Below are 24,914 nucleotides of genomic sequence, written 5' to 3'. Positions count from 1 at the left end.
TAATTGAGTTGTATTTAAATGAGTCTCACCATCTGTGTAGACATCTTTCCGTAGATGTCCTTGCTGGTGTTTCTGTTTTTTGGCTGGGCGGCTTTTCTGCATGACGGCGGTGCTCATGTTACTATCCGTCGACACCGGGCTTGTAGGTCTGGGACAGTGGAAATGTCTCCGGCCTAAACAATTGAGAACATTAAACTATAAGTAAATGTAGTGTAGCTTTCGCTATAAGGCTTTTATATCAAAGATGAAGTCAATATCAAATGCACTGTAACACGGTTGCCTAAAACATTTTTTATAAATATATTTGATTTGTGAAATATTATTGTATAATTATCATTAATTCAAACCGCTTTACATGGCTCCATTTAAAAATCTTATTTTTTTGTTAGAAGGATCCCCCAACAATAAGAAAATCATCAGTGATCCCTTGCGGAACCGGCAAGAAAGGCTCATTTCTCTTGCAGTGCCACCACAGGACATATGCGGTATTGCACAGTTCTCTTTAAAGCCAATGTACTGCCCATGTAATTTCAAAATCTATTGATTCATCTGACTATTTTATTACTCTGTAATGTCTTATTTTCTTTGTATATGTATTCCATGATCTGTAAAGTGCTGCTGAATGTATGAGAAGAGCAAAAAGTGCAAAACACCTAACTTCTCTTGACCCTGACTGAGATACTGTAGAGTAGCGGTCAATCACATTCATATTCCCAACAGAGCATGTGATGAGAGACTGACCAATACTATTGAATACAATGACCTACCTCTCCAAAATGTATAAGGATTATCAAGTTAAATGAGTGTCTACCACTCACAAAAAATGGGTAGGGAACTATCAATCAGCCTATGATAGCATCCCCGCATACTCCAGATATATCAGGAGTCTCCAACCTCCCAATATGTGCAATGGTTGGTGTGTAGCAGGGTAGTTCAATGCCGAGTCCTCTGCTACTTGCTCAGTCCCATTCATACACCTCCACACCTACTTGGCATGTATGTGGTGTAAGGGGGGTAAATAGACAACAAGCCCTGATTAATTTGGACCCTATGATTCCCCATCTCCTGCTCCATAACAGATCACTATGAACAATGTCCTCAACTTCTCCTCTACATCTGTTAAAACGACATTGACTGTAATGTATAGTTAACATCTTCAATTGTCGTTCGTTTGTCTGCGTTTTTGTTTAAAATAATGGAAACTTGACACTAAACTTTATCGGTTCTTAACCTCTCCCATGAAAAAATAAACAATTTATAACGGAAATAAAACTAGTGGTGTAAATCCAACGCCTTTCTATAAGAGCGACATATATAGCACAATAAAGTTCCAGGGATCAAGGCAAATACTAGAAAAATAAGCCAAAAATAGGGAAAAACTCTAAGCTGTAGTTAAATAGCAGACAACCTTGAACACCTACCTGAGGATAAGTACACTGATCAGACTAAATACACACTAAGCACTTAAAAGCAGAGATGAGAAAATGTATTCCGCTTACTGAATCCTATATGTTTCTGACATCAATAAGTACATTTTTTATCATAGCTGCCAGGTATATGTTTGAAGTGCCGCATGCCTTATATATTGGACAAATCAATCACTTTTGAAGCTATGTAAATTCACTGACTCAAGCGGGGGAAAAAAATAATCTGACTTAAAGGTAAAAAACATCACATGAAAAACAAATTATGGCTAAGCCTTTTTGGTGCTTGTTGTTATTGGGCAATTTTGACAACTATTTCGAGAAGATGTACATTTTATTAATTGGGCCCTCAGGGGCCATTAACTTGTTTTCGAACCAATTTTTAAGCAATCATTTTGATTTCCTGAATGTCAAATATAAACTAGTAAACTAGTAACTAGTAAAAGCAGCAGAAAAACCTTTAACAGGAGTTTATCAAGACCAAAAAGGTACATCAGACCTGTAATAACTCTAGGTAGGGTCCTTCAAATAGAGCAAAAATAGATTTGGGGCCTTCAAATGGAAGAAAAAAAAATCATGAGCACAAGTGTAACATGGGTGGGTCCAAATTTGCCTACAAAATTTCAAGAGATGGGTAGAAGCAGAAAAAAATCAACCTTAAAGGTAAGAGGAGTGGAACATGTGCCAACGTCAATAGGGAAAATTGGGCATGTCCACGTTGCTGTTTTTATATCCATAAAAAAATGACGATTACCTCTCCATTGGTTCAGAAGTTTGTGACCACAAAGTTATATTACTCCCCTAGAAAACTCAGTAATTAGTTTGGGAAACATGTTGGACCTGATATATCCCCTTTAAGAATAATACAAATTCAGAAATTTTAATCCATTCACTGAAGTCCAATCCGAAATCTTTAAAGGACAAAAATAGACAGCAAGAAAGGAGACCATTAAGCTTATGTGCCATACAAATGCTCTCATGTATAATACTTACCACCTGCTGCTTCCTGCATTTGGTGTCTCGCTACTTTCAGTCCTGCATATTCTGCAGCAGCGGCAACAGCCTGTGCAAAATCGGCATCGGTAAAAAAGGAGCCGTCCGAAGAGCTGACACTAGATCTCCCACTAGAGACATTGTCCTCCTCAGATGCAGAGCCCCATCCATTAATCATTGACCCAGTGACGGAACTTTCTAGGTCTCCAACACTAGAGGCAGGAGTCTGCCCTAAGCCACGCAATAGAAGTCTGCGGTTTTGCATCTTTGACACTTCCATGTCCATTTCATCTCCTTCTTCTTCTGGGACATCTGTATCCATATCAGACACAATTGGTCCAGAAATGTAACCATAGGTATGAGGTGGAGATAAGGGTCTTGGTGGAGGAGGAGGACTTATTTGATGTCGTCTGCAGAAAGAATATCAGTAAAATTTAGATTTTATACTTTACCCGTAGATATCAACAGAAATCATGGCAAAAAATTGTAAAATTATTTGAAAACATTTGAAAAGATTCTTACACGCTGAACTATTCATATTTCCTATGGTAGAAACGAAATTCTTTGACAAAAAATACTTTATGATGGAAATATTTGAATTGAGTCGTCACAAAGTCTTACTGAAAAGTATCATATCACAGTTATTAGTGATACTTTTCAATATCATGTATTTTTTGGCTTTGCAGAAACGAGAATCATTACCAAAAATTCATATCCAACTAGTGAATGCAGCAGGGTTGATTTTTTAAAATATTGCTCATTATTTATTGAGGCCGAAGTAATAAGAATGGTGTTTTGTGTTAGAAAGGAATCTATGCCAGTTCCTTCGTATTCTCAGGTTTTACTAAATTTGCTCCCCACGCCGCCTCTCCTTGTTCCCGTGTTGAGACCTTTCTCCTAAGAGTTGTTCCATCGCACAAAAATGTCACAACTTCAATGGTGCACACTAGAAATTACAACACTTTGTAATCAGCCCCAATGAGTTTCGATAACCCACAGATTACTTGCACATAAACTAGGTTAGAAACTTTACTATCGAGACTCATACAAAATTATTTGTAGAAAATTACAAACTCAGTACAAATACGAAAAACAAAAAAACCTTCATTTTTTTCTTGTGACCTGATTAAGGGAATCAAGCAACCAGGAAATGTATGATCATCAATTGAGCAATTTTGGTGACATTACCTTCTCTCAAGCTGATGTTGAGCTAAAACTAAATCTTCTTGACAATCCTGAAGCATTGGCTGGAGCTCCTCCTGAGGTGATGGAGTAAGGGTGGCCGTGGACTGGTGGCTATAGGAAACAGCAGCTGGAGAAGAAGCCGCTCCCCGTATTGGTGGTGTAGGGCCTCGCTCATCTTCTTCTTCTAACTCGTCTTGCTGGAGATACATTCTTGTTGGTGGCATTGGACATGGCAGGTCTCTGTCATACCTAAAAATAGCAAAAATATTGTGATCACATAGCTTTCCTAAGGAAAAATGCTTGTTGAGGCTACTCCTGTATAATAAAGTGATAGCACATTAATTGATATTGCTTGTCTTTTGAAAAGTTACACAATTTTCCAGTAGATACTTTCTGTATCAATTTCTCACTGTTTTCTTGGCCAACTGAAGTTGGCCAGAGACATCTTCAAAAATAACGAATTGAAAAGATGTTCCTTACCCATCATCTACAGACAGGCTATAATCCTCACTGGCACCATGTGGTGGTGGATGCGCTGGTGGAGGTGGCAGCAGATCTGCCCAGTTCATGCCAGTCTGTTTAGATCCTTTAGGAGCACGGGTTCCCTTTTTATGACCTTGACTCCCTGAAACAGAATGAAGGTCATCTAATATCCAAGCAAAATGATTAAATCTGCCAAATATATCCCCCTTCATAGAGAATCAGCAGCTCTAATAATAAATCTCATCATTTACCCAGAAATATATCCATTAGTCTAATAGCTAATAAATACCTAAAATGCAATAAAGTCACAAACGAAATTTACAAGCAAAACCATCTAGAGTGATCTTCCTCAAGCAATTAATTGCATTATAGATTATCATCTGAAACAAATGAGCTGTGGACATATTTTCTCAAGTGTTATTTTTGTCTTTTACTCCTTAATTGCTGCAACCTAAAAGACAATATGATCCTGATATGATCTATTAACGTTTCACTGTTGCATTAAGTCACTGAATATACATCATCTGTACTTGTCGGGAAAACAGTTTTAGGCTAAATTAAAATATTTTAGTTGGTAAAACAACATTACAGAATTTAACCAGCCCAGCAACTTAAAAAAAGAGCTATTTAACAAAAAATATCCACAAAAATATTTTTTTTTCGAAAATAATATATAAAAAAATTCATCACACAATGCAGATCTTTGGGATTCAGAGTGAAACACATATAAAGAGAATTAAGAATAAAAATTTGGAATAATTATTAAAAAAAAAAGATTTAAAATAAAAATCTTGATTTATCCACAAGTATATTTAAACCAAAACTTTTTGATACCAAGAATGATTAGGTTTTTATGTGTAGATATAATAATTACCTGACGTGCTGCTTCCTCGATCTGAACTGTTGTATGATCCAGCAGTGTTTTGATCATGGGACTGGTTGTAAGGGATAGTGGCGGGCATAGTATCTGTAGCTCGATAATCTAAAACACAAATTTTATTGAATTAGTAAAAAAAAAAATACATAAATACAATGGAAATTGTGAAGTTGTTATGCTGCTGACAGGAGACAAACATTTAAGGGAAAAAGAAAGACACAGATGGTGGTTCTTAACTTTATATCCACCCAGCTGTCCCTACCTACTTGTGAACCCTACCCTAGATTGTAGTCGACAACTGAGCTACATTGCCTTCCTGTACCAAAGTGAAACTCAAAGACAAAAATAGGATAAAACAAAACAAAGGAGGACTGTCGGAAAGGTATGGAAAGTGGTTAGCAGGGAACAGAAAAACTCAAACAAGGCAGTGCAGAATAGACTAATAACAAGGACTAGGAAGACCAGTCTAGATGTAACTGGACAGAAACTGCTAACACATAACACAAACTAAACAAGCATTTGAATGGAGAAAACATTTTTCCATCACCACTAGTGTGACCATTTGCAGCCCAGAACAAAATTAGGAGACAGACAGATTTGGAGGAATTCAATTAAGACAGACAGTAGTGAAATAAGGAAACATTCAGACTAGTGCAAGACAGAATGCAAAATAAGTACAGAATCATAGTCTTTAGCTCATCCTCTGATGCACTTTACAGAGCTTTGAGCCAGAATGGGTAGCATCGCTGAGGCAGCATTGCTGTCCACCTATTCCCTGCATATGGGGACAATTTCCAAATAATTTATGTGTAGGGGTAGCAGTTCAAGACAGCCATGTACTATTAGACAACCTTCCCTTTTCCAATGTCCCCACTCACAGTCATGTTTAGTTCCACCGATCATGCAAGTGTTTTGAATGGGAAGAATTGAGGAATCAACTTTTAAAAACTTATGGTATTAGATTATTTCCTCATAATAAAAATATTATACACCAATGAATTCAACATCACAATCCTTATGTCTTATTCAAGGAGAGTTGTGAAGCATCTGTTCATATTCGATCATCAACTGGTTCTGCCGATACCTGCATTGTTGATCAATATCAATCTTTAATGAAATCTGGTCTCCTCTCCCCAAACACATGCCCATTGGCTGAATAAACTGACGGCAATGGGCACCATTTAGCTATGCAATTCATAAAATAAATATTTTTTAATAAAGGTTTTCACTAGAATATAAATAATTTAATATAATATTTATACTAATAATCACAAAAATGACAAAGATTTTCAATCTCGTACACTTGAGATTTCCTTTTCATCCAGGTCATCGTTCCATTCCAATATATATTTGACCCATAGTATATTCCTGGTGTCCTACTGTGAACATCAAGAGTGACGCACGTGTAAAAATATCTACTTTAATCAAAGAAAAAAACCTGAAAGATCCTGGCTTTCTCCGAGCGGAATGACTTCAGAAGGAAAAGAAGCGGCATTGTGGTTGCACCTTAATTAGGGATTCAATGAACACAGTGAAGGATGTGAAAAGGTTGTTTGACAATGGAGCATAAGTATACTGTCAACAAGTACTCATTAAGAGACATGCCCCATCCTATAGTTATTAATGCAATGTACACAGGCAGGATTAGTGTTTACATTGGCTGATTGAGGACGGGCACAGCAGATGTGGTCTATGGGTTGCTCTTCCAATGACATCACATGGAGGTCACGATCTACGTCCATAGCTCTTCTTTAATGTGTCATTACAAGATCCTGCTTTCCTCTATTCACTTCACAGCATATGGCGCAGCCATTGTGCATGCTTCCGTGCAGCGGGGGGTTAATCTATAGCAACAAGGAGCACTATTGAATGCGCTGTGTCTTTAATGAAGGCTGTTTTGGTTCCAGGATCCTTGAAATATCAACTCATTCAATGTCCTTTTTTTCATTTATGGAGCAAACACTTATGCTACAAGAACATGAGATTAACTTTATGCGGCCCAGCAAACAATGTAACTGGGAGTTTTCTACCATATTATGATTTATTTTTACAAAGAGAATTTAATAAAAAGAAAATATTAGAGAGAACTAGGTTCTACATCGCTATCTTCTCCTTGAAGTCATCACTAAATGTTTGATGGTCTATCAATTGACCGGTTGTCCACTGAGTTAGGCAACTTACGGTATTTTGGTCCATGGAGCCTCGTATACTGTACAGTTTCCTAATTGGGCCTAATTGGGCCCAATATTTTGTACATGTCCTTGTATTTATAATAACAGACACTATTACGGACAATCCTATCCATTTGGACTCCAACAGTGAAAAATAACATTCCATAAAAATTCTTCACCATTATAGTATTCTTTGCTGAATTTTAGAACTTGTGCACAGACTAATTAAGAGCTCCTGTTTGACAGGCCGTACCTGGTTTGTACACAGAAGGTAGTTATAGACCAAACATTCTCTTTATGGTCAGTATATAGAATTTTTCATAATATATGGAAGCAAAGCATGCTAAAATTTCCTATGCAAAAAAATTCAACATGGCATAGAATTGCGCTATCCTGGATCAGGTTATCCTGGCACAAGCTATAGCTGTCTCGGCACACTCTACTCTAAGGCCCTCCATGGCCACGTGGCATGAAGGTGTTTTAAAGGGGGAATGACTTCCAGGAATTGCATCTTCATCCAGTGTCATAATCTTTATATACACCCTCAATGTCTAAAATTGTTTAGAAAGTCACCAAAGGGTCACCAATTTTTATCAAACTATGAAAAACTTGGAGACTATAGGATGAAAAAGCTTTGGCCTCTGAAAATATATCTAATATGGACTCAATATCACTGCTAGAGGGTTAACAAAGCAGCCGTTAGGGTAGGAAATGAAGATATTTTTTTTTTCGACATCCCATAATATAAAACTAGCCTGCTGCATCTTTCCATGCCGAATCCACCGATGGAGTGATGTAACATCTGAGCACCATTCACAAACACTATAAATAGTCCCATCATCTCATCTGCATCTGGAAATCTATTCTTTCAATTAGCTCCAAGTTATTAGAAATAAATAAAACCCACATTTCTAACCTCGGTATGGTAATGTGTCAAGCCGCGCCGATTTGTATATTTGGCTTCCCAGTCAATGTTCACCATGTTTATGAGAAGGATAAATAATACCGCAACAGCTGTGCTAACATCTCAGCCTATGGAAAAGTTTGGAAATTGTTGTGTACAGATGTTCCACTAGTTTTGCAATTTGTTTGTAATGGGTTCAATGTAAAAAAAACTCAATATGGAAACGATTACTGAGCAGCGAACGTTAGTTACGTACAAGTGCAACCGTATAATTGTCCACAAATATCTCGTAAGGAATCCTTGGTGGTGGCCAGTTGTAGGAGGCCACAGATTACTTGCTCCGAGCTCACAGGAGGCCAGACCAGTGTCATGCAGGTAAACCAGGTCATGTACCAGGAGCAGCAGTGATCGGCCTGTTACCGGAGAACCTTCTATGTCATAATGTGGAGAGTCATCCAAATATGTTTAATAGTTCAAAGCCACCGCTGATCTGGATCCCAGGGACAGCACTACAGCAAATCATGTTATTAAAGTGGATTGCATGCTACTGTAGCCTAAAGCCCCGGAAAAAAAATGACATACCTATTTTTTCTTTACCTCAACATATTACATTACTGAAACGTGCCCTCAAGAAACGAGCGCGGAACATTCCGGTGGTTCAGATTATTTCTGATAGAAATTTATTGCAAACAGGAGATGAAGCCGAACACGTGACTTCTCTACAGTGGCGGATATGTTACACATACTCAAACAAGTATACATCTACAGCACCTATCTATCTATCCATTTTTTTATCTATCCATCCATCTATCTATCATATTTTCTAGTCATTTTCATATATGTTTTATATCCCAGGCACTATATATAAGAATACAGTTAAGGATCTATATATCTATATGCCTATCGTCCACAAATATCTATATATATCTTTATCTATAATATCTAGATCCACCGAAAATGCATTATTCAAGTAATAAAGTGAAAAAAAGTTTTATTTTATTCCATGAAAAAATGTGACAATCCCTGTAACGTCGCATTTTTCATGGAATAAAGCTCACCTACTATCTGGAGTGCAGACTTTTCCATGGATCTACATGCAAAAGGTTTGAGAACCCAACCTTAAAGGGGTCTGCCCATGAAAAAAAATCTCAAATTTGAGTCCCCTAAAAAATAAAGATAGTTTTAACCTCCTTAGTTCACAATTTTACTCAGTTTTATTGCTGTTTTAGCTCCTATCACTCAGTGATGGTCAGTGTGAGGACGTGGACTTTTTAAGCAGACATATCATGATTCCTCTGTTCTATGAGATGCTGTTTGCTGACAATGTGCTTTATCTACACTTTCATTTAGCTTCTGAACATTATCTAGTATCTGAACATTCACTAGTTTCTAAAAAATAGAAAGAGAGAAGAGACAGATCAGAAATGAGGGATGATGAGATCCATTAGATGGATATAAAACACAACGACATTCTCAGCTCTGCTACATCTGAGCTATAACACCGACAAAATGCTCCCCTGTGTCTGTGTGATGCATCATACAGACAGAATAATCTAATCATGAGAACATTTTGCCCTGCCTGACCATAAAAATTAGAAGATTTAGGGTAGGATCTCAGGGCAACCGAAATTGTATACACCAGGACTGATACAGATAGATTTGGAATTATATCTTTGAAATGCTGTATTCTTGTTAATAACAGTGAATTAGAGAATGTGGTATTTTATTATCCTGAGTATATTTATATATTTATGTAACAACAGGGTTGTTTTCCCTGTGCCGTTTTGGATTTTCATTTTTCTATCTATCTTAAGAAAATATGAATATTGAGTTGACAGATGTTTATGTAGGATAATAACAATAATATTAATAATTAAAAAGCAAGGATGACAATAATATTGAGTGGACTTGTTGATGCCCCCACAATTACAGATATAAAAGATACGTAGATTGTGATCTGTGTTTAATCAGAGGTTCACCGTGCAGCGATTGTACAGAATCCTCCTCATGAATTAAATATCTCGTCCTCCCTCATCCAATCCCTTCACCCGCTACAACATTTAGATCCAATCTCGCCGTATTCATTTTCTTTTATTTGATTTTATTTCATCTGAGGTTTATTATTTGCTGCGCTAAATTCAGTTGCAAAGGTTAGCCGCTCGCTAATTAACTTTTTGACACTGTTAATCTCGATCGTCTGCATTTACATGTATAGTAGCTCGACGGTTCTTCTCGAGTCGTGGGAAGACTGGAAAAAGCTGTGCTTCTTATTAAAAAGATCTAAGCCCAAGATCCCCAGAAGACTTCACCTTCCAATAAAAGTAATAATAAGAAGTGGCAAACGCCGAGTTCTCCAGCCACGCACCGGGGAATTTAAAGTTTCTCTCGTATGAGCAACCCATGAACACCGTGTTATAGAGAATAAAAGTGAATGAAAAGAAGCGCTGGTGATGTGACCTCAGCTCATAGTCAAGAGAACAAAGGTTACAAGTTCACATAGAAGAGTAACATCAGGGCTTCCAGACTAAGTGGTGACATAAGGTGACATACCAACCAATCACAGCGTGTTTTAATTTGAATACCGGTATGCAGAAATCTGATTGTTTCTGACATTTAGGTAAAAACAAGGGTGGACCAAGACTTTCTTGCAACTAGAACAAAGGTACAAATTTTGACCCTTGTTCTGTATTCAGCTACCCTGAACATGACAAATTGGCGCGTTGGCAAACCCCCTCCAGTCACCCCGAACACATGACTCTGTTTGCCTTCATCCCAAGCAATATCATTGGGCCTAAGAGGCTTTCCGATTTTCCTAAATTCAGGGATGAAGATAAACCGATTTTTCTGTAAATGTTTGCACCACATACAATGAGCCCCCACCAATCACTTAAACAAAGGGGCAAAAATGCTATACCCTTAGGCGCCTAATTGTTTCTCTGCTCAACTCTCAGCACCCTTGACATAAACTTATATTCAGAATCCCTGAGATCAGTTCATACCCAGCTATTCCAATATCAACTCACAACCAACACCCCCAGATAAGCTTACATCCAACACCACGAGATCAGCTCACACCCAAAACCCCCAATATCAGCTCACACCAAGCACCCACAATATTATCTCATACCCACCACCACCAATATCGGCTCACTCCCAGCACCCACAATATTGGCTTCATGTCAAACACCACGATAAAAGCTTTCACCCAGCACCCCCAATACCAGCTTACACCCAATAATCCAAGCTCAGCTCACGGCCAGCAACAACAATATCAGCTCACACCCAACACCAGCAGAAGTTGATTGAAGGACGTGCAAACTGTAGCATACTGCCGATCCTAAGGATGATGTGTATGTACCCAAAACAAATTTTTACAACCTTCGAAATGGCATTAAAAAACCAACAGAGTCTGGAATTCCTAGAGCTACTTATTGAAATATCTCTAGACACCTTCAATGTATAACATTATATTTATTGAATATTATTATTATTATTATTATTTTGACTGTGATAGAAACTTTAGCTACATTGAATAAAATAGCGGAATTGTCCTAAAGTCAGATAAAGTATTCTACCTCCTCGTTCCCTGTAGGGTGAGGTCTTGTGGTATGCAGAATAGGAAAGTTTTTATCACCTTTGTTGATTTTATTTTGCTCCATGATGTTGTACTGCATGGGGGCGACATCTGGTTTGTGCTGAGTGGACGGCTTCCAGTGCTTCTCATCTGTGTCCCCACTCGATGAGTTGATGTTGTTGCTGATGTTTGACTGAATAAGTTGAGTAGTGGCGTAAGGGGTGGGTTGACCGGCTCCAGTGACAAATCGACCGTCTTTTAGATTTGGGCTATTAAATGTTTTCATCTCATTGATTTTGTTACTTAAGTCCACGTCACTGTACACCCCCGTTTCAGGTACCATCAGGTTAGTCTGTTTGTTGTCCAGTTGGTTGTTATAGTTGGCTATGCAATCCGCTGGTTGAGAAACAAAAGAAATATATAAAAAAGTTTAATAAAAATTTTAAAATTTTATCTCAACGACCTCATAGTAGTTTTTGATCTCTGGACTGAATCGCTTCAATGCATCAAATTTTTACAAAAATTTGATTACTTACAAATTATTTGGGCTAATCCGACCAATTGTCCTACAAATTGGTATATAACTCCCTCTAGTCCTCTAAAACATAGAAAGGTCCTATCTCGTTTTCTTCATTTTATTTTTTCCTCATACATCCCCTTCCCTTAACCCAGGAAATATTGACAGCAGTAACTGGATGTCAATTTTAAGAGATTTGTCCAAGGTAAAGCAGAAAAGATTTGGATTCACTCCAGTGTCTGAAAAATGGCAGATCAGTACCAAATCTAGAAACCAATGAATAGATATATTTATCAATTCTTTATTAATCTCTATTGGACAATCAATAAAATGGAGGCAAGACCCATCAAGACTGGAAGCACTGGGGTCTCATAGCACCTGGTCGATAAAGATGTATCAGATATTTACAGGATAGGCAACAAGATTGTTATTTGGGGACACATTGGTAGGACCCCCCTAATCATAAGGGCTAACTGGGTGACTTAAGAGATAATTATGCATGTATGCATCACTGGTCCACTTATAGGAGTAGATGGACAGTGGCAATTTTGCTGATAACTTATGAGGCGCCAGATATCAGGGAGGTGGTAGGATGCAGCTGGTTCTTACGAATCGAGGGAGAAGGATGCCGACCAGGAGTTGAGAGCGATTGATTCTATTCTCTGCCATTTGTTGAGGAGCTGTGCATTATGGCTACTCTCAGAAATAACTGAGAGAAAAATACCAAATCTGCTGCTGCTGTTGGACCTCAGCTTTCTCCATCAGTCAATAGAAGTGCAGAAGTGCGCATGCGCCATCACTTCATTTAAATAGTTCACGACCCTGACGCATGTGATCCATTGGGGACCAAATTTTAGAGATAGGCAATAAATTACCATATTAAAATAACTTAACATTACTCCATATGATTTCTCCCTGACACAACATCTGCCCTTTATAGACTATACAATCCATTATGAGAAATCGACGTAGTAATTAGAATGACCACAGAAACTCCAATATGATATTAAATAGAAAACTGGAGCCTTTAAGAGCCTTATAAGAGCGGCTTTTACGGCTGCCTAAACCCATACCAGACGTGGCGGGTTCACTGTGTCCAAATCCTAATGGTAGACAGGTATAACCTGGATTTGGTACCGTCTTTCTGATTAGACACAATTAAATTGGGCCTGTGGCATAAAACGCGTTTATTACGTCTGATGCCGATTAACATTCTTTCATGTAATTTTTCTGTGGTGGTGCACGTAAAATATTATGTGCCTCCATAAACGCCGGGCTGCACATTTACAATTTCTGGCACTGACATCGGTTTCGAGCCCAGTTCTGCTTAAGGGGACATTAACTATGAAAAATCTAAGTATATGGGAAACTAAGGACTTCAGGACTAAACTGAAGGGCTGTGAATTTTACGACATATAAAGAGAACAGTATATAACAAGATGTCACCTCATTTGCATAATACAATTTTCTTTGAAAACCCTGTATTTTTCTACAAGAATTATATCCTTAAAGGGGTTGGCCAAGATTACCAATTGAAGGCATATCCTCAGGAGAGTTGATACTTTGTCCAAGGTGTTCCTTGTTGCACAACTACAGGACCGGGAAGTAATGGGCTATTTGTGCCTGTGTTGATAGTTGTTTCTGGCCAACCCCTTAATATTATAACCCTAAAAGAGTTGTCCAAGGTTTAACTGATATCTCCAAACCTAAGGATAGGGAATACCGATCTCATCAGTGGGGTTCAACTGCTGGAGTTCAAAAGAAAAGAACCCCATCAATCACAAGGACGGATTCCAACCGATCACGAAAACAGACCCCTAGTGATCATGAGTAATGTCAATTTGAGACTGCATCCTGACTCTCCATTAAATACTAATTGACCAGCGGAAATTGCTGAGCACAGCACAGGGGTATCCCATTCATTGTCTATGAGACTGCCGGGAATTGTCATCCTATGGATATGAGATAACAATTAAACTTTGGACAACCCCATTAAAGTGACTCTTCACTTTTTTACAATTTCAATCCGATATTGGTCTGCTGACCAATTTTTCGAATATATTTTTATACTGATTTGGATACTTTGCCAATACTAAGCTACAAATTATCTGTACGGCTGTAGTGTTAAATAATAAAATTCTGTGTCCTTGCAGGCACCACTAGAGGGAGCAAACTACTGAACTACTAATGTGACTGTATGAACAGTATACAGCTACATAGCTCCCTCTACTGGTAACAGCAATAACTGGACATCTATACATTTCAATTTCATTCTGATGCAGGGGATTTGGAGCTATGTATAAGAAATAAGAGTTGCAGCTGTTACATGAATTGTTCACAGCTAAGACAAGTAAAAACCTAATAGATGACTATTATAAGGCCCCCCCGAATGCTCCTTTTTCTGCTATAATTGCTACATTCTATTCAATAACGACTTACATGATATTCTATCTATAATTAGAATATAGATATAATCGGCTCCAAAATGAATGGAAAGAGGAGGAGTTTGCCCTCTACCTTTGTTTCTAGGTTACATTTCCGTGTCTTACCTGGTCGGCTGTAAGTGGCCAGATTGTTGTCGCTGCTTCCGTTCCCAGACGTGCAGCAGTTAATGGGACATTCGTTGTGGCTGCTTCCTGTGTTTGGCCACGTATCTGCCAGCCACGGCTGAGTGGCAGGCTCCGCAATGTTTAGGAGTCCTGGTCTACAAGGCAAAAAGAGATAAGAATATAAAAAAATTCAATATCCAAGGAACTTTAGCAGAAAAAAAAATCCTGTGAATAAAGAAAAAAAAAATCCAAGAACCTGAATACAAATAAGTAGGAAATATTGTGAATTTATAAGACTCTTCAGAAATTTGTAAAGTAAAGTACTGTATTAATTCAGAATTTCCACTCACATAAATAAGGCTATACTTTATCTGACTGCAACAACTCTGATGGCCACCAGATGGCAGAATAGAACATTTCTCGCTTCTGATTGTAGCTTTACAAAGATGTATACTAATTTGCTTTTAGCTTAAAGGGGAAGTCCAGAAGTTGAAGAATATTCCCTCTTTTTTTCAAAAAACAGCTCCACACCGGACCAAGGTTTGGAGTGGTATTTCAGCTCAGCTGTATAGAAATGAATGTAGCTTAGTTTCAATACCAGGACTACGCATGGCCACATGTGGTGCTGTTTCTGGAAAAAAAGGGGGAATGTTTTTCAATATCCGGACATTCCCTTTAAGACTTTTGCCAGCATTTAATTTAAGAATAGTACTTGTTACTGTAGTAACTCTTACTGCCACCAGATGGCAGAATTTTAGCTTCTAGCATATAAGGGATTACAAGAGATGGGTACGATGCATGTCACCATATGTCTTGGTAAGTATAAAGGGTTTTTTTGATAGCGGGAACATAGGTACTTAGTAAAGTGCGATTTGGGACACTAAACCCCTGATCCATAAGGACCTGTGGGTGGTTGAGTGTCCCAAATCGCCCTGACAGGTCCCCTTTAAGTATAATTTTGTACTGTTTGCACACATTTGTCACATTTATGAAGACATGTGTATGAGTCCCAATTTTTTTAATGTAATATCCCCTTACATTAAATCTGAGCACATTACAACCTACTGCAATAACCCATAGTGCCAGCAGATGGCAGAATAGAGCCTTCATTATTATATCTGCAGCTTATAATGTGTTTAGTGAAAAATTTCTACATCAATATGTGATTTTCATATAGATGAGACGGATATTAGTCTATAAACTATTTCACATAAAGAATCTTTCACGAAAAATGAAATTTGAGTAAATTACAATACAATGCAACAGCTCTCATGGCCAGCAGGTGGCAGAAGAGTGACTTTCTGTTCTTTGCAGCTTGTAGCTCATTTAGAGGGGAATTCTTTGTACATGTCATATAAATTTAGACATTCTGCATTGATTATGTGAATTTTTGGTCTCCCTAATGAATTTCTATAAGATTCAAAGTGTCTAAAAATGCAACCATGAACAAAAATGGAAGAAATCCGGTTGGCAATGTAACAAAATACTGTATTCCAATAGGTCTTGATCTCACATACATATCTATATAACAGCTCGGGTAACATTTGTCTGTAAGATGTTCAACCAAAGGGCAGAAATCATGTAGTTTCAATCACAAGGAAACATGAAAGAATAGTTGATGGAGGTCAAGAAGACGTAGAAACGGGAGACACTTTGCCCTTTAATAATGTATTTCTTAATGGAAACCATAATGTCTATAGCGATGAGTACACAGATCTCATACGTTTTATATATGGAAGGTTTTGCATACATTTTTGCTTATGTTTTCCTATAGGTTTTATATCATCACATGAAATTGTGCTTTGTATTTTTTCCTGGTGAAAGGTCTCCCTCCGGTGGCGATGAGTGGTACTGCCACCGGTCTTAACACTCAATTATGCAGATATTCAGTCTGGTAAATAAATACATGTTTTCTGACAGATACAATCGGCAACACGCTGCTCCTATCACTTAATTATGCCAAATCTATCCCGAAAAAAAAATAATAAATAATATATGAGCGAACCCCACGCAGGACGGATCTACAAAGGAGACATAAACTGCAGATTTAAGCGTCTCCGTTAAAAAAAAAAAAGAAACCGCCTGCAGCTCAGTGTTGGCTATAAAAACAGAATGACAGCAGATATGTACATTTATTGTCAGGAAATATATATTTTCTCACCTTCCCGCGCTGCTCACAGCTTCTCCTCCTCGCTGGTAGGCCACTAAAAAAAAAAAAAAAATACAAAAAATTCTTAGTGAGAAAAAATCCAGCAGTAATTTAATAAGTGGTGCGATGGATAAGGGTCGGGGAGGTAACTTATGGTGTTTGGTCAGTCGGCAGATGCTAATGTACAATGTATTTCATAGATTTAACATGTCATTTCCTCCCGGATGAGAGTCTTTCCCCGGCAGCAGTGATAAATCTTAAAGATGAAGGACCCGGCCGGGGGATATGACAACTTGTTTTGATGCGAGATTGATCGCTAGGATTCTGGAGTGTCACTTTTTGCGTAAAGGATTGCTTGTTCTGCCCAAGGACGGCTTGGAAAATTGTCAAAAATAAGATTCCCAAAAAAGAGAGAACTTGGGTGTTAAATAAAGGCGCAGATAATAAATGGAACATGGTTTGTGAAATTCATGGGTTTTATCCTGTGTATCTTTTATTACCCCATATACATGTTTTTCTAATTTATTACTTGCATTACTATTTATTATTTTTATTATATTATATTTATTCTACTTTTATATTATATATTTTTTAATTTATTATTTATGCTATTATTGTGTATTTTAATAATTTATATTATATATATTTAATATTATTATTATTATTATATATCTTTTTATTTCCACATTTATTTTTTTATTTATTACTATTTTAATGAAATTATATTTAAGTTATATAGTTATTAGTAGTATTATCATTATTTATAAGTTATACATTAACTGCCCACATTACATGGGCCATTCAATGTGACCAAACAGGCAAGAAGATAAATATAAATTTAGTGGGGCTCCGACCTCTGAGACACAAAGGGGGGCTGGACTTTTTAGATGGGGAGAAGGACCAGTATGGTGCAATGATATTGTTGTTCATATCCAGTCTATACACTGGGGCATGTAAATTTGACCCTTTCCCCGATACCTCCTCAATTCCAGGATGTGACCAAACCAAAGGAACATGGGAAAGAACGTGGGGAAGCAGGTATATATGGACATAGGTCATGTTGATCCCTAAATGTACATGGCATGTAAATTCTTGTCTGATCTGACAACAAGGCTATATCCATTAGTAGGAGTCAGTATAAAGGTCTAGATATAATGACAAGTTAAGAAGATTTGCAGGGTTAGAGATTAACCCATGAACCCTTATCATATATAAACTCTGAGTCTTATTATCAAAGTATCATAGTATATGAGGCTGGAAAAAGATGAAAGACCATCAAGTCCGACCTCATATACTATTTGTAGATTCTATTTTCCCCATAACCCATGATATTTTTGCTCTCCAGAACTCTTTTGAACATGTACAAGTCCTTCCCTTGAGGAGGAGTCTTCTCAGTTATGCTGCCATTGTCAATGCTCCTTTCCTGACAAGCAGGGCAGAAAGCTCTTTCTATTGGCTGCCCTGTAGTGAACAGAAGACCTGGCTGTGACAGAGCATGTGTGTCCACCTGCATTAGTCCAATAGGTGGTCATGCACATTGTTATATATTATGTACTCCAGGTGGCGCTTTGTTTTGGTTTTATTTTAGTAAAAGTTATACATCTCCATGTTATTAGTTTAAGGAGTTTATACACATAATTTAGTAATTTCTTAAAAAGACAAACTACTCTTTATTGTATTTAGCTCTGAGGGAAGATTTATAGCGAGGCTAAAGTGTAGTCATATGATATCTGCACTAGGCATGGTATAAGCATTGCTTTTACAGGTGAATCTCTGCATAATAGGGAACAAGCTGGAACGGTGCTACTGTCTGAGTCTGATGTGAAACATGGTTGGCTATGAATTTCAAGGTTCCAAAAAGAGAAGTAAAAAAAAGAAGATGATACATCTATATAATCAGAACAGCAAGACACCCCCTACAGCTTCTTCGCATCAAAAGGGAGCGGTCATTATACCCCAGTCAGTATTGAGATCATCCAAAAATTAGATCCGTAAACCATTAGGGAACCATGATGATAAAGATCTGGTAATGTACCTGCCGTGACATAAGCAACAAGGTGGTCGGGAATAATCCACGTATGGTCATAATATCAGAGTAATCAGATTCAAGCCGGATTAACGCATAAATCCCATAATTCCCTAATATCAAAAACTTTCCTGAATTAAATGCATTTAAATTTCTTCATTTTATTTTATTTTTACACCAATTTTTTTTTTTTACCTAAAAAATTTTTTTACCTAATTTTTTAGTATTTGGATTAGCAGTTATTTCCGCATTCAATAGCCTCCCCTTCCCCCCAATTCCAGAAGGCGGTTGTCAGATATTAGTCTATTTTTAGGCATTCCATTGCATGAAAGAGTTAAAAGGGATTAGCTGCACAGAAAATGCTGATGGAGTCTACAGCAATGCGTCTTCTGACTAGGAAGATGTTTGAAAGACGTCAGATCGGGGGCCCTTTAGAAGAATTCCAAGCCGGCAGCCTGCAAAGCCGAGATAACTGCTGGCAGTGATTACAATAACAGGATTAAAACTTAAGAGGCGGTGTTAAATCTGTCAGCGAGGTATCGCCAATGAAGTGCCGCTCCGCCACCAGTGAGCCCGGGCCGCAATCGCAAAATGCAGGGAAAACTCATTTTTCTTCCAAATACCTGAGCGAAAATTACAATTTCCTACAGAAAATATGTTTACAGGTGAACACGGATGCAAAGTGCAAGGCAATCATATTTCTATGGATTTACGAAGCCGGAACCTATTGTTTGAAATATGCCGGATAGGATCCAGTCATCAATTGTTAAGGTAAAGTTTTCTTGGCCTCAAAAATTTGGACAATCATTGCCAAGTGGAAGCTTTACGTGAAACTGCTTGGCCTGTAAAAGGGTCATGGTTGCCTCAAAGTCCATGTGGACCAAGGGTAATGGTGTAACTATAGGGTGTGCAGGGGCAGCAACTGCCTAAAGATTGCAAGGGCCTAAAGGCTGCGCATCATATAGGAGATAGCAGTTTTATTAAAGTCACATTTCAGGTCGGGGATCGCATTACAAATGTTGATTTGGTTGGGCAAAAGCTTTTCTAAACTAGAGCCTTGGTGGCCTGAAATATTCGATGGGCAACAAGTATCAAGGAACTGATGGGGGGTAGTTATTTTAGTTTCCCTTTAAAGGAGAACTGGGGTAAAAAGAAAAAAGGACATGTATCCTTCTCTGACTACCAGTTCCTACATGGATCTGGTAGCAATGTCCAACCGGTAGTTCCGAGGTGTGGACTTGACTTGCTTCATGAGACATGGGACATTGCTTCCGTTTTCCGGGAACTAAAAGGGGTATTCTCATCTAGGAATTCACATTCAGTTTCATTAATCTGCCATATATAAACATTTCTTCAATTAGATGTTATTAAAAAAAAATGTTCCTGTGTGGAGATAATTTCTCATAAATGTAGTCGTATGGTCCCTCAGAAACAAGACTGTGTCCTTAGATACGGCCACCTCTGCTGGAGTGATTGCACAAGGAAACAAAAAGTTTCTGAATATGAAATGTCCTGGAGTTACTGCAGATCCTACAGCCGTCCTGTGGTAATGAATGCTGAAGCCATGTGGTCAGGCAGGGGTCAATAGCGGATATCTGGCCATTGCTGCCAAAATGTGAGGTGGTCGTATCCGAGGAAGCTATCTCATTTCTAAGGGACAGAATGACTACATTTATGAGAAATTATCTTCACACAGAAACATTTTTTTTTAATAAAATCTAATTGAAGAAATGTTTATATATGACAAATGAATGTAATTCAATGTGAATGCCCAGATGGGAGAACCCCTTTAACATGTTGTCCCTTGTTCCAATGAGGCCAGTCTTTGAAAGCAGGTCCCATGATTTTCTGAAACTACCGTTGGACACCAGTACCAGAGTGCCATGGGAATCGGGTGCCAGAGAAGGGTAATTATGTGTTTTTTTCCTTACCCTGGCCCTCTCTGAATTTTCCATGTTCATGGAGACCGTTTGAATCATGTGTTTGTGTTGATAGTAGCAGCAAGACTGTGAAATGGATTTGTATTTGCAGATTATAGCTTCTCCAAGTAAATTAGGGACAAGTAAATTAAGGACCTCACACAGCTTTTGCTTTGGCATTTAGTTTCTCCTCTCTTCTAAGTAAAATACTTGAAAAAAAAATCTGGTTGAATTATTAGACAGATTAGAGGGAAGTGGCTGCAGACCTATTCAATGCAGAGAGGTAAGAGCACAGCAGTGTGAGGACACACTCCAAGGAATGATTTAATAAATGCCATGAATGTAGCTGGCCTTAGAGGAGAATTACAGCTGGATATCAACAATATGAATTCCAGGACCTACTAGGTCCAGGGGCCTAAATACGTTCAGTAAATTATTTGCCTTAGCAGACCAATACAATCCACCATTTTCAGTGCAGCAAACCCCAGGATAATAGAAGTGCAAGGCATAACACTAAAGAGCACATGCAAGACAGACAAAAGAAAGAAAGAAAGTGCAAATACTGTTTATACCTGTTGGTGTGAAGGTAAAAGACGGGACTGAAAAATCAAAATTAAAAAAAAAAAAAAAAGTTATTAAGCTGAAAGGAGAAAGTGCACATCTCACATTAGTACATGTCCAGCCACAAATCAGACGCAGGCGGGAGACCGGGTGGGTGACCTGCGTGGCGCAGTGACTGGAGATGGAGAACTTTCCCAGCATCCAGGGCAATTAATTGTTAGTTCAATTTTTATTTCTTATATGAATAATGGAGCAAAGACGCGGCCTAAGAGAGTTGTTTGTGGGGGAATAAATCTTATCCTGATCAATAAGGACGGGAGCTGCCGCATGGCAAGCGGCCGCGCCACCATCCCAGATTACATGGCCATGGGATAAATAACAGGGAATAAGCTCCTATTTAGTACTGGAGGTCAATTATAGGTAGTAGATACATCACCCGCAGTATAATGGAGTATAAGAACCATAATATGTGGTAAGATAACATTACAGTCACCTCCACGGGGAAGAAACTTGCAGGACAATTCAGAATTTAAAGGGAACCTGTCATCAGCAATGGGCTTAATAAACCACTTCCAGGATGTTGTCAAACAGTATAACGCCTTCTAGTTTTTGTTTCTTTAATAGTCCAGTGTAGTGGCATTATCCAGAAAATCACCTTTGAAGTAAGATATAAACTGGTTGTATAAAGTCAAGGAGGAGGAGAGTTTAACACTGAAGTCAAGGTGGGGAGCTCCGAATGCCTCCACCTCTGTGATTGACATCATGCATCAGTCTTCAGGAGATCTGGTTAGTGATGTCTCTGGATGCAAGACCATCAATTACAGCTATCTGTGAAAGAGAGAGCTTGACTTCAGTGTCACCGCCTCCTTGACTTTATACAACAAGTTTACATCTCACTTCAAAGTTGATTTTCTGAATGATGCCACTATACTGGGTCATGAAAGACACAATAACTAGAAGGTGTTCAGCAGCATGACAACATACTGGGAAAAGCATATTAAGTCACTTTCTGATGACATGTTCCCTTTAAAACGCTGGCAACTTGTGTTTGGGGGACATATGATATATGGGCTGAATTTTGGATATGGGTGGATTCCAAGTTTCGTCATAGACGTCTATTCCGCTTCATATCCTCGGTGATATGAAAAGAATCATCTTCATGTGTGTTAACGTTAAGCCATGCTGGGGCGATAGTTAGTAATTTGCATTTGCCAGTAAACCCTCAATATTAACTTCTATCTATCTATCTATCTATCTATCTATCTATCTCCTATCTATCTATCTATCTATCTATCTATCTATCTATCCATCCATCTATCTATCTGTCTGTCTATCTATCTATCTGTCTGTCTGTCTATCTATCTATCTATCTATCTATCTCATATCTATCTCATATCTATCTATCTATCTATCTATCTCATATCTATCTATCTCATATCTATCTATCTATCTATCTATCTATCTATCTCATATCTATCTATCTATCTATCTATCTATCTATCTATCTATCTATCTATGTATCTATCTTCTATCTATCATTAATGACAAGACTTATAATCACATCTAATCCCTGTGTTCACTCTTCTAGATTTCTCCTAGTCTGACTCCATCTGTTCTTTCCATTCATCCCTATAGTCATCCCTGGCCTTGCCCCCTGTATATAGTCTGTCCTTGATCTGTAGCAATCTGCTCCTTTATTCACAATTTTCAGGTGTTTCCATTATACAATATCAGGGTAATAAGAAGAGACCAAAACTTTAAATAAACCCCCTCCCCCCAAGTCTCATAAAACCCTCTAGTAACGTGTCCTCATACACAGGTGGTCTTGTCCTTATTCAACCAAGATTCACGAGTCAAGAACGTTCATTCAAAATCACAAGGATGCGGGGGAGGGGGGACATTAGGGGTCACACTAATAGGTATAGAATATTGTTTGACCTAATAACATTGTATAAGCTGAAAAATAGATAGAAGGAGCCGGCAGATGGGAGTCACATCATAGATGTACAAAGGCTGATATCCTCAGGACACCCATACAGTCTAAAGGGGTTGTCCGGAGATGAAAAAAAAACATGTCTGCTTTCTTCCAAAAACAACTTGCACCTAAGCTTTATTCTTTATACAGCTGATGGTTGTGTGCAATACCAGCACACACCATGGGGTTGGGTGTGGCACTGTTTTTGGAAGAAAGCAGTCATGTTTTTCTATGGGAGAGTAGGGAGTGATAGACTTCTTGCTCTGCCATACGGAGGGGAGATTTGCCCAAGATGTTAGACGAGGCCCTAAAAATACCAAAAACCACATAACACGGATAAGAGAACAATCGGTTCTTTGTTGTTTTCCTGCCTATATTTTTCCTCAGTCCCCCCAAAGTCTTTAATTTTTGCATTGCAGCTACTTGGAATTCATAATGATATTCGGCAGCAATAATTGCTCCATTCATGTGGTGTGACCCGCAGTGATATTGACCTATGTTCCCTGACCTAAGGTTCTTCTTGCCTTGTGTTGCTGCAGAAGATCCAATATCTTACACCAGGAAAGCTCCAGACACAGGTCAAAATATTGTTGTCCATCATCGATGAATGGTAACATAGAAAGTGTAGCCGAAATTACTGGTTACCCCCCCCCCCATGTGCCCCATTCTTGTAGTTACCCAATATGTTGAGGTATTACAGACCTTTTATCCATCCTGTGGCTCTCCAACTGCTATAATACTAAAACTTTCATCAAGTTCTGACAGTGTACTGCTCCGGGGCATGATGGTAGTTGTAGTTTAGCATCAGCCAATCCAGGATATTAACATCCCTAGCAACTAGCCAAGACATTGATTGGCCAAGGGTGTCCCCAGAGCCAATCATAGCTATGACTAGTAACTAGGGGTTTTAATTTGCCGGATCAAGTGGGACGCACCCACACCCTGAACTCAAACAGGAAGCTAAGGTCCGGTTATCTCTAGTCAATAGCAATATAATTACTCATTTGTTATCAATGTAAATGCCAAGTGTGAACGAAGCCTGAGGAATCCCACAATCCCTCATAGTCACTGTACGGCTCTGGATACCTTTCCTGATCCCGGCATAGGTGCTGTTCAGTCCGCTGCGTTTCTTGCGGTGACGGTATAACCAGATGCTAAACACCATCAGGATGATCCAGCACGCCGCACCGATCCCTGCAATGAATGCCGGCTGCTTCACCACATCGGATATCTGCTGGGCAAGGCTGACCTGGTCACCGGGAGGCACAGGGTTCCCGAAGGAATCTAGACAAAGAAAACAAGACAATTGTGTTGCTTTCATCTGTGATAAATACAAATTATGATGCTACATAGTGCACCATTAATACCATATTCAAGATATAACTAAGGCCTCAGTGAAGGGTCAGAAGGGGTCAGTAAAGGCGTCTAATCACACAGTGTCTCAGATGTGACCCAATCAGTCACCTAAACCTATGTGTATAGGGGTTAATTTGTATGCAGTGGGTTGCCAAAGTATCCATGAACCCTATTTTAAATTCAGGGGCACTGTTTAGGTCTGCGGAAGATGGGAGACTGGGATCCATCAAGTTTAACCTAGAAGATCTATG

The 24,914-nt window shown here is 38.5% G+C and overlaps 1 protein-coding gene and 1 long non-coding RNA gene across 4 annotated transcripts in view; one reads left to right on the top strand and one right to left on the bottom strand.

Annotated features, from left to right (window-relative positions):
• ROBO1 (roundabout guidance receptor 1) overlaps window positions 1–24,914 on the bottom strand; it is a 754,561-nt gene that overhangs the window by 21,343 nt on the left and 708,304 nt on the right. For 2 of the 3 annotated variants that reach the window (XM_072138539.1, XM_072138541.1), the window contains 10 exons: window positions 24,394–24,591; window positions 21,344–21,370; window positions 16,839–16,881; window positions 14,678–14,832; window positions 11,672–12,007; window positions 4,960–5,067; window positions 4,083–4,227; window positions 3,606–3,851; window positions 2,418–2,827; window positions 30–173 (listed from right to left, as the gene is read on the bottom strand). In XM_072138539.1, the coding sequence (XP_071994640.1) occupies window positions 30–173; window positions 2,418–2,827; window positions 3,606–3,851; window positions 4,083–4,227; window positions 4,960–5,067; window positions 11,672–12,007; window positions 14,678–14,832; window positions 16,839–16,881; window positions 21,344–21,370; window positions 24,394–24,591 (1,812 nt within the window). The remainder of the gene's footprint in view (window positions 1–29; window positions 174–2,417; window positions 2,828–3,605; window positions 3,852–4,082; window positions 4,228–4,959; window positions 5,068–11,671; window positions 12,008–14,677; window positions 14,833–16,838; window positions 16,882–21,343; window positions 21,371–24,393; window positions 24,592–24,914) is intronic. The other variant, XM_072138540.1, reaches the window with a different exon arrangement.
• The window catches only part of LOC140119477 (uncharacterized), a 43,303-nt gene that overhangs the window by 12,264 nt on the left and 6,125 nt on the right, over window positions 1–24,914 (top strand). Inside the window, exon 2 of the long non-coding RNA XR_011853374.1 lies at window positions 390–485. This is a non-coding gene — a long non-coding RNA (uncharacterized lncRNA). The remainder of the gene's footprint in view (window positions 1–389; window positions 486–24,914) is intronic.

This window comes from Engystomops pustulosus, chromosome 2 (genome assembly GCF_040894005.1).
Source record: "Engystomops pustulosus chromosome 2, aEngPut4.maternal, whole genome shotgun sequence".
NCBI classification, from domain to species: domain Eukaryota; kingdom Metazoa; phylum Chordata; class Amphibia; order Anura; family Leptodactylidae; genus Engystomops; species Engystomops pustulosus.
Note: the sequence above shows the minus strand (reverse complement) of the source record. Positions and strands in the feature narration are given on the sequence as shown.